Source organism: Contarinia nasturtii, unplaced genomic scaffold, assembly GCF_009176525.2.
Source record: "Contarinia nasturtii isolate CC-2019 unplaced genomic scaffold, AAFC_CNas_1.1 Cnas_scaffold_3995, whole genome shotgun sequence".
Lineage (NCBI taxonomy): Eukaryota > Metazoa > Arthropoda > Insecta > Diptera > Cecidomyiidae > Contarinia > Contarinia nasturtii.
In genome coordinates, this window is record NW_022201291.1 from 1 (window position 1) to 10,333 (window position 10,333).

At 33.8% G+C, this 10,333-nt stretch overlaps 1 protein-coding gene across 1 annotated transcript; it reads right to left on the bottom strand.

The window, feature by feature from the left end:
* Nucleotides 1-3,828: 3,828 nt before the first annotated feature.
* On the bottom strand, nt 3,829-8,472 carry LOC116350262 (chitinase-like protein 3). Its single transcript, XM_031782009.1, has 6 exons — nt 8,428-8,472; nt 6,022-6,133; nt 5,726-5,943; nt 4,911-5,663; nt 4,648-4,849; nt 3,829-4,592 (listed from the first exon to the last, which is right to left on the bottom strand). The coding sequence occupies exons 1-6, from the start codon at nt 8,470-8,472 to the stop codon at nt 4,387-4,389; spliced, it is 1,536 nt and encodes a 511-aa protein (XP_031637869.1). The 3' UTR covers nt 3,829-4,386.
* Nucleotides 8,473-10,333: the final 1,861 nt, after the last annotated feature.

Consider the following 10,333-nt stretch of genomic DNA (forward strand, 5'->3'; position numbering starts at 1 on the left):
GAACTACAAAAAAATAATACAATAAAATTGACTCAGGAGGACACCTAACCTCCATATGTTCCTGCTGCTGCTGCACAGCAGAGCAATAATACCACGCAATCGCATTCGTAAAAAAACTTACATTTTTTAATTTTAATTTAGTTTTATTAATAAAATAAAAACAAAAATAATGAGCCGTCATTAGGTGTAAAAACTAGAAATGTTTTTTTTTTAGCGGGTCGACCTTTATGTGTTTGTATATATTGGTACCTCTGTGCAGCGGTATACGCGTATTCAAGCATTGTTTCCGCTGAGTAATTGAAATATAATATTTATTTTTTCACATAATTCGTCACGACATTAATTTTTTATCTTTTTTATTTACATTTCACATTGTTTTTTTTATATGTATATAATAAATAAATCCCGTACAAAATTCAATACAATAACTGTCAAGTGTAGTTTTGTTAATAGGGATTGATCAGTTTCTCGCGTGGCCCACCTGTCAAATCGCTGTCGTCGACTTGTTCGACGGATTTGTACTGGGTGATTATTCACGTTGAAATATAGCGATATTCGCCTAAGCAGCGGAGATGTACCAAGTGTACACGAGTGTGGTAGTATTGCTTTAAACGAAGTATTTAAAAAAATGTTTTAGTAGGAAAAAACTTTAATTCCATCTTTCAAGTTAATACAAATTAGGGAAAATATTCACCCGTATTTAAAATCAAATAAAAAACCTCTATCGAGGTGAAGAACGAGTGACGAAACCTAAATTTGAAACACAAAAATTCTGATATCAATTTTGTGACGAAGATAGTTGGTAGATATTTTTTCTGTGTACTGTGAATACTGTGAATATAAACTTAATATACATTTGTATATTCAAAACGTTGCAGAAATTCCTCCCTTTTTACTTTGAGTTCATACTGACGTAATGAAGCAACGTTCCGAATTTACAAATATATATTAAGTTTATATTCACAGTACACAGAAAATATATCTTCCAACTATTTTCGTCACAAAATCTATATCAGAAATTTTGTGTTTCAAAATTAGGTTTCGTCACTCGTTCTTCACCTAGATAGAGGTTTTTTTTTTTTTTGATATCAATAGTTTTGCAAGCGCTATTTTCCATGTTAAAGATTCAAGACACATGAAATTGAATCATTTTCAAATACAATGAAAATATGGATTTTTAGGTTATTTTTGGATTATTTTTTGGCCACATTTTCACTATCGAAGGCCATATCCTGAAACCAAGAATTTTTACTTTTCCGCACACATAGTGTAAGGTGGAAAGTATTGTAATCGGTCAAAATTTTGAAAACTTCAGAAACATGTTTTCTGGACGTTTCTGAGGTCAGAGAATTCGAATCAGGCCGTTTTGAGCATGGTTTTTGTTAATCTGTACGTCGTACGTTGTACGTCGTACGCAAAATTTGTTAACAAGATTGCGCTCATCTTAGAATCTTAATTCAAAATCTGACTTTACATGATGATTGGGGGTCGCGAGGAATAGAAATCATTAGATTTTGAGCGACTTTAGTTGATGGAAAAAAATTCATGCCTGGAGTGATACCTATGAAAAAGAGTCCAATTTTCGTCCAGAAGTCATACTTAATGTAGACTTAAACCCTCAAAAATATGTAGTGGGGTTTTTTTTGGCACGAGGTTAGTTTTGAGATACAATCAATTTTTGATACAGTTTCCTTGAAAAAATCACAAAAAATTAAATTGCCATACAGCCATGCCTGTATGCTACCTTAATGACGCGAAACTTTGCATAGACTATTTTTTACACAAAAAAATAACATTCTAAAAGTTTGAAGATATTTCAATTAAAATTATGGGTACCTCCCATACAAAATTTTTATATATTTTGTATGGGAGGAACCCTTAATTTTGGTTGAAATTTCTCCAAACCCTCCGAATGTTATTTTTTTGTGAAAAGAATAACCTGTGCAAAGTTCAACGCCATTAGGTAAAATACAGACATGGCTCCCATACAAAAATCCAAATTTTTTGTGACTTTCGTCTTTCAGAAATGAACGCTCTAAAATAAAAACAACTTATTGTTTACTCGCATATCGAAACGCGACTCAAAACGATTGCATATCAAAGCGAGACAATATTTCCTTACCATAGGAATAAAGAACATTGACTTTTTATTATACAAAATGTGTAAATTTCATTTTGTGCTGATAACTAGCTACTGTTCTGCCTTGTTTTAGTAACAGAATTTTGTTTCGCTTTGATATGCGACGCAGTTTAACGATATAAATATTTCACACTCTCGAAGGCTCGGTATAGAACACACAAAAAGTGAAAAAAAAAAAACTTTTTATTCTCAAATTTCATAAACAATCAAATGAACCGTTGAGAAACATAGATACCTTCAGTAAAGTTAACCATAAAACTGCAACATGTCCATACAAAAAATGTATGGACATGTTGCAGTTTTATGGTTAGCTTTACTGAAGGTATCTATGTTTCTCAACGGTTCAAATGGATTGTATCAGCAATTTTTATTGCGCAGTTGTGTGTGAATAGAATGTCCGTTGTAAACATTCATACATACAAGGAGGAGCGAGATAGCATTGGACAACGATTTTGGTGACAAAGATGACACATTTTTATGTTCTGATCACATCACATGATATAGACCATTTTGTGGTGTTCGAGAATTGAGAAAAAAAAGAGTAAACAATAAGTTGTTTTTATTCTAGAGCGTTCAAATAATTTTTATGGCAAAATTAACGTCAGACATATTTTTTATAGTGTTTTGTTAGAAAATAGAATTTTCAAATGTCGTACAAATGAGTTCATCATGAAAGTGTGAAAAATCTTTTGCGACTACTTCTGCTATTAAATTGAAGAATATTTTGTTGCCAAAGTTGGAACATATTTTTTTGGTCTCGAACTTTACGCCGCTTGAATGGCTTGAAAAATCGAACAAATGTTATTTTGAACTTTCTTAATAAAATACGCAACTACCACCGTGCGGAAAAGTTCGTCTTACTCCCGTAAGACTCTTTATCCTGGATATGATCTATAAGGTATTTTATAGCTTGGACTAAGTCTTAAAATCAGTGAAATTTTCAAAAAAAAAATATTGAACCATTTCCGAGAAAATGTCCGTTATGTTTCCGGCCAGAAGGTCAATTTTTGCACTATCGAAGGCGATATCTTGAAAACAAGAATTCTGGTTTTCGAGGTAATAGCCGTTATGACTTTTGGAGGCCGGTTACGGTCAATATGGCGGCTAAATCGAAAAGTGGCGGAACAAAAAAGTCTTAGTTTTTTTTGTACTTTAATCACAGAAAGTTTCAGAAAGGTACGCAAAAAAAGTGCACACACAGACACACATATAAATGACTTTTATAGGAAAATCATATGAAATTTTTAAAATGCGGAATTTTTCGAATGGATTGATCGATTTTGACGGTTAGGGTGTCGTTGGAAAGGTATTGAGCTCTAGAATCAAAATATCGATGTTTTAGAGATCAATGACCTCATATAGTGCCATCTATGGCCGTAGAATTGAATTTTGACCCTTTTCTTGAAAGGACTGTATTTTGAAGACAGGTGGACCGATTTCCGAACTTTGGTATTTTTTCTTGATCTATGGCCCAAGGCCTTTCCAACCATACATCAATCGAGACCAAAGGTCTTCTAAGTCTGAGTTTCGTATATTTCTTGTATATATAGCGAATTCGATTTTTCAATTTCGTCCGCTGTGATAGAATAAAAAACCCTATCGAATGGCAAAACCTAAAATCAAGACATACACTTCTGATATCCATTAATTTAAATCAAAAATAGTTGGTTATGAATAAATACAATGAATTTTAACAAAACTGTGACCACACACTGTGCTGGTAACGGACAATTTTTATTAGAAAATATACATTTAATATAAACTGTTTTTAGCTGATAATTTAACTTTAAATTTGTATATCAATCACATCGATGACTTCCAAAATAGAAATGTGTAACAGACATCACTAGCTAAAAGAATGCATAATTTCGCTGGAAAAATGTTATTAAACCATCGCAAATAAGATTTTGAAAACATTATTTTGTAAAAATTGAAGTAAAAAAAAAAAACATTTTTTAGTTGATGTCTAAATTTATGTTATTCTGTAGCTTTCATAGTGCTTTCCGTTAATTAGATACAAGAAATTGAATACTCAGAAAAAAAGTCGTAAATTTTTGTAGGTATACAGTGAATCTAATTTTTTTGATAGACAAAATAACAAGCAAAGTAAACAGAGAAACTCTCCACTAACATAGGATTCATATACGAATGGCGTGTGAGTGGAGTGTGTCATGCAAAATTTTGTCTACCAAAAATATTAGATTCACTGTACAATCAAAATAAGTCTAATTTTCGATTTTTAACTTTCAATTCGTTGCGCCAGCTTGATTTGAACATTCAGGAACGTTCAATTCCCAATCACATACTGATTGAGATGGATTAAATACTAAGTTTGCTGGACATGGCATGTGGTGTTTGCGTTCTCCTTCACACATATAGTAATGCGTACAATCTGCTTTATCCGGATGATAGCTAATATGACCGTCTTCTTCTTCACATGTTACTTCATTTGCTGAAAAATGATTGAGAATGAATATTACGACACATATGTGTTTTTTTTTACTCACGATTCTGTGTAGTGTACGCTCCTCGTGGTCCGTGTGTTTCGTAAGGACCATCATACTGCAAATTCACTTTGTAAGATTTGATTTCTTCATTAAGAGCTTTTAATAAAGGATATTTGCCATTGCCACACTTTCCCGAAAAGTCATCCATGTCGATAGACCACACCATTATTCCTCCGAATCCATTTTCTTTCAACCAACTCATCTTTTTATAACAAATATCATAGTTATTAACATTTATTGTATTTTAACATGAAAATAGGTACCTTGGTTTTAAGTGATCGCTCGTCATCAAACCCTATCCATTGGTCATCGCGGTAAGCAAAAGGTACCTGCTGTTCTGAATCCCAAACAAGTGTTGTGTTTGGTTGAGATAAAAAAGAACATATTTCGTAATAACTCATAAACCCAGCTTCATTAGTGAATTTTCCGGCTTGACCACCACCAGAAGCAGCTGCACCGATATCAAACTGGGTGTTATTCACTAACGTGAAGGAACGTCCATATGTAGGCATGCCAATGAGTAATTTTTCGGCGGGAGCTCCTTGTCTCAACCATTCTCGAGCACTAAAATCGACTGTAAGTTTTTTTTGATAACCTGTTGCGGACTCTAATGCAAGTAAAGGTGAATTGTGCCCAACTTGTCTTTCCCATTGTCCATGAAAATCATAGGTCATAACATTTATAAAATCCAAATATTTAGAAATTTCAGGGACATCATAACCAGCAGCAATCGCTTCAAATGATGCTGGTACTGCTGCAGTTAATAAAAGTCGAGGTAAATTTGATGATTTTGCTTCACCTTCAAATGCAATACGTAATTCACGCAATAAGTTCACGTAAGCAACCTTATCATCTGAGCCTCGCGGATACTCCCAATCGACATCTAAGCCATTGAACTTGTATTCACGCAAAAATTCGATTGCTTCATACACAAATTGATTCATTCGATAAACGTTCGATGTGAGTTCTTTGAATGGAGTTGAACCAAATGCCCAACCACCTATTGCTAATAAAATCTATAAATGAAAATGTTTAAATCTACAATAATGAAAATAAAATTAATATAAGGATAAACAACCTGCAAATCTGGATTTTTTTCCCTTAATTCGATCAATTTATCATAATTCTCCGGATCCTCGTCATTTGCTTCAGTTAATATATGATCCTTCAAAGTGGCAAATGCATATACAATATGTGTACATAGTGAAGCATCGATATTTTTGGGTTCGAATTTACCAATCCCAGGACGCTTAGATGACCAACTGGTTAAATAACAGAAAACTTGAGCTGGACGTGCTATTAGAAATAGTTAAATTCTTATTATTATTATATTATTCAATATTGAAAACATAATAATAAATGTTGAACATTTACAGTTTTTATCTACGACTGTAAGGCCATTCTTTACTTTCAATTTTCCTTGCTTCTTTACTAATGGTACCAATTCGTCAACTGAGATCGAAATTGGCTGTGGCCTATCACCAATCTAGAAAAAATAGAAATTTTATTATAATATATTATTATAAGTGAAAAACACTTCTTTGGAAGTTCTCACTGTGACGTAATACTGCACATCAGATCTGAAAATGATCTGATATAAATTTTCAGTGACGCTTGCAATCAAATACACAAACAATTTTACTTTTCCGCACACCTAGTGTAGGGAATTCCGCACACCTAGTGTAGGGAAGGTATTGTATTAGGCCAAAAAATTAAAGTCATCCCAAAACATGTTTTCTATGCATATTTAATGTAGAAAACACGATTGGAGATGATTTTGGGGCATATTAATGTGCGTCGCTGTGTGTGATGTGTCCTGTGTCGATAAATCTTTTTCCAAAAACTCAATTCAAATTCTGACTTTGCAGGATGATTTGGGACTACTAGGAGACGTGCTGATTAGTTTTTGAGCAATATCTGTTGACCGGTGTAATTTTTTTGGGTCCGAATGGACACAATCCATACATTTTACTTTTTTGATCATTTTTCAACCATTTTGGTGACACGATGGTTTCGTACTCAGACATGAAATTCAAAATCTGACTTTACGGGATGATTGGGCGTTACGAGGAAAAGATCTGGTCAAATTTTCAACGACATTGATTGATCGATGTAAAACTTAGACTGTGAAGAGGCACTTATGAGAAAAATGCCTTAAAATGATATTCTTTCAATTTGAACGCTGAAAGACTGTGTAGTGGGGGTTTTTTGGCACGAGAAACCCGAATCTGATGTTAGTTTTAAGATGCAATCAATTTTTCACAGACTTTTCATACAAAAATCGAAAAAAAAATTCATTTTTGTATGAAAGACTTGACTTTGTGGTACTGTAATGATGTGAAACTTAGAACAGGCTATTTTTTGGATTGAAATTTCTTTAGACTTAGTATGATTATTTATTTTGATAAGAAAATATTATTCACAAGTTACTGCAACCATACATAGACCATCATTTCTGTTTATTCCCAAAATTTCGGTTCCATGCGGAAAAGTCAGCTTGCGTACGTAAGCCTCTTTATTTATATTGCGTTGCCCCTCTTCTAGGGGTAGACACAATAGAGAATGAATGAATACCAATGAATTGTCATAATACCTATCCATACATAATTTTTTCCATTTCGTTTTAACATTCACCATTTCGAAATTTATTTTAATTTTTTCTGTTTTCTTTCTGTTATTTTTATCAAAATTGTTTTTGCATTTATTAAACCAATTGAAAAAATACACTTCATAGCGTTGAAAAAGTTTTTTTTAATATTTGGAAGATAATGAATTATAATGAACAATTTTTTTTTTTTTTCTTCGCTCTCTATTTGGATACTTTAATTTTGCTTAATTTTAATCGAAATCACATTAAAAAAAACAGGAAAAATTATTGAAAGAATTATTATTGAATTGTGTACAAGAAAAACATCAAGTTTAAGTGATTTGAAGTAAATTAAAGAAAAGAAGAGGAAGAAAACGAACGAAAAAGTGTCTCATCATTGTTGTTAGTGTAATTGACGGTACAACATGAGTAAATTGCATTGCTGTGTTGAAAATGGTTGTGACGGATTGCGCTATTCTGGTCTGCATTTGAACTGCATGATTTGTGAAAAAAAGATATATGTGGCATGCATGAGATTATGGGATGATGTTGTGAGGAGTTTCTTGATAAAATTTGGACTTCTACAATTGACGGATCCAGCTAAAAATGCATTTTCATATGTTGGCGACAAACGTGTTGAAGATGAATTCAAAAAACTCTTCAGTGCTGAATCGCCTTTCGCAGTTACATGTTTTACATGCTGGTCTCGGAAGCAATTTGACAACGAAAAAAAAACAAACATCGAACAAATCGTGACCAATAAATTTGAAGATCTGAAAAAACAATTGCTTGCTGATTTCAACAAATGTCAACCAGAGCCTAAAACATATGTAGACACAAAAAACAAAAAATTGGTCGATTCAATGTGTCAGACTGAGGGTCGTCGCGCAATGAAAAATAAAAAAAAGAAGATAAGAAAACAGCAACAACAAGAACAAAATCAACAGCAAAGTGACGGAAAAGGGAGCGATGCAGGTACAGGTGCTGATATTGGTGCAAATGATATAAGAGATGCAAGTACCTACACATCTCCCAAAAAACAACAGCAACCACATCAACAAAGGCAACAACAACAAAAACAGCAGCAACAAAGAAATCGGCAGCAAAATCGACAGGAACCGAGAAATGATCATGCACACACATACAGCTATCCATTCAGCCGTTCATTTCAAAGAAAAAATTGGGTAACTGACCGTCGACGAAGCCATTGGAATGACGGTTTCAATAACCAACGTCATTTTAAGGATGATTTGCCGAGAGCTAGTCCGCATTTTGATGATTGTGATTGCCGCTCTTGTTTTATTGAATTCGAAAATGGTTTTAAGGATTTTCAACGTGTTCGGAGGGGACTTCGGCCGCCGGCTCAACGCTGGCAATCCAGAAACCACTATTAGATGCCACAACAAACTCAGCTATTAATTTTTCATCGATGGAAATGGAGAGTGGTCACTCAGGTAATTTAAATAATTACTGTATATGTTCTCCAAAGGGAGAAATGAGTACTACACACAATTTTAATGATGAAAAATATTCAAAACAGCTGGTTATCCATTCACAAAATGTAAATGGATTAAAAACAAAAATTCCGGAGTTTGTGGCTGAAATTCTAGTGCACCATTCGCAAATTTACATGCTGCGAGAGACTCATCTGAATGACGCCATCAATTCGAATGACTTGTTTCCACAGATGTACGATGTATATCGTTGTGATCGGTCACCAAACACTGAGAGGGACCAAGTTCATCGCAAGGAGAATGGAGGTGGAGTTTTGATCGCTGTTAACAACAAGCTGAAGTCGGTTTGCATTGGGACGGGTGACCTGTTCGGTGCGGAACAGATTTGGGTAAAAGTATCTGGACTAAAACGAAATATCATTTTGGTAGAATTATATATTCGGCCAGACTCAACACTCAAGGTATATGAAAATAACATGAATGCATTGAGAGTAATTACATCGAAGTTAAGTATAAATGATGTTTTAGTAGTTTCCGGTGATTTTAATTTGCCCAAATTGATTTGGTTTGTTGACGATAATGAGGACCCGGACATAGCAATTGCTATCAATGCGGCCAGTGAAAAAGAGAAGATAGTGCTGGATACTTGCTACGATCTTGGTCTTCTTCAGATAAACAAATGCTACAACCAAAATGGTCGTATGCTTGATTTGATCTGGACAAATGATGTTGAGCTGTTTCAATGCACAATGAGTGACTTTCATTTATTGAATTTTGAGAAGCACCACAATGCAATCGAAATCAAATATAATGAGCCTGTCATCAAAACAGTTGAAACTAAGCAAACATATAGAGATTACATAAATGCTGACTATAAACAAATAAATGAGTCACTTCTAGATGTAAACTGGATTAAGGAATTCGATACAAATTCATTAGAAATAAAACTAAACAATTTCTATACAATTATAAAGTCAACAATCGAAAATCATGTCCAGTTAAAAACAAAAATCATCAGGAAGCAACCGATATGGTTTAATAGGCCACTAATCGAGTTGAAAAACAAAGTCAGCAAAGCTCATCGGATTAAAAATATGGTCAAAACAATTGAATCAGTAGAAGATTTTAAACAATTAAGAAGAGAATATAAACGCAGTGCACGGTCAGCACTCAATGATTACAGAATTGAGATGGAGAATCTGATAGACAATGATCCAAAGAAATTTTTCAGACATGTGAATTACAAAAAAGGGAAAAGTGATGATCTGCCTCATGAAATGTCTTATCTGGATATGAGGGCAGAAGACCAGTCTACGATCGCTGGTTTCTTTGCAAAGCATTTTGCTTCAGCCTACAGCTCTTTGAAGGGAAATCTACAATTGGATAGCTCGGAGTTTGAAAATATTAGCAACATTTGTGCTGAAATATCACCGATTGAAATAACTGAAGAGCTTGTTGGACAACAAATTGACATGCTTCCGGATGATCTAGTCAGTGGTCCCGATGAAATACCAAATAAATTTATCAAGCATTGTTTGGTTTCATTGCGGGGGCCAATCACAACATTGTTAAGAGAATCTCTTGAAACATACACTGTACCACAGATTTGGAGAACGTCTTTTGTCAGACCGGTTTACAAAAACGG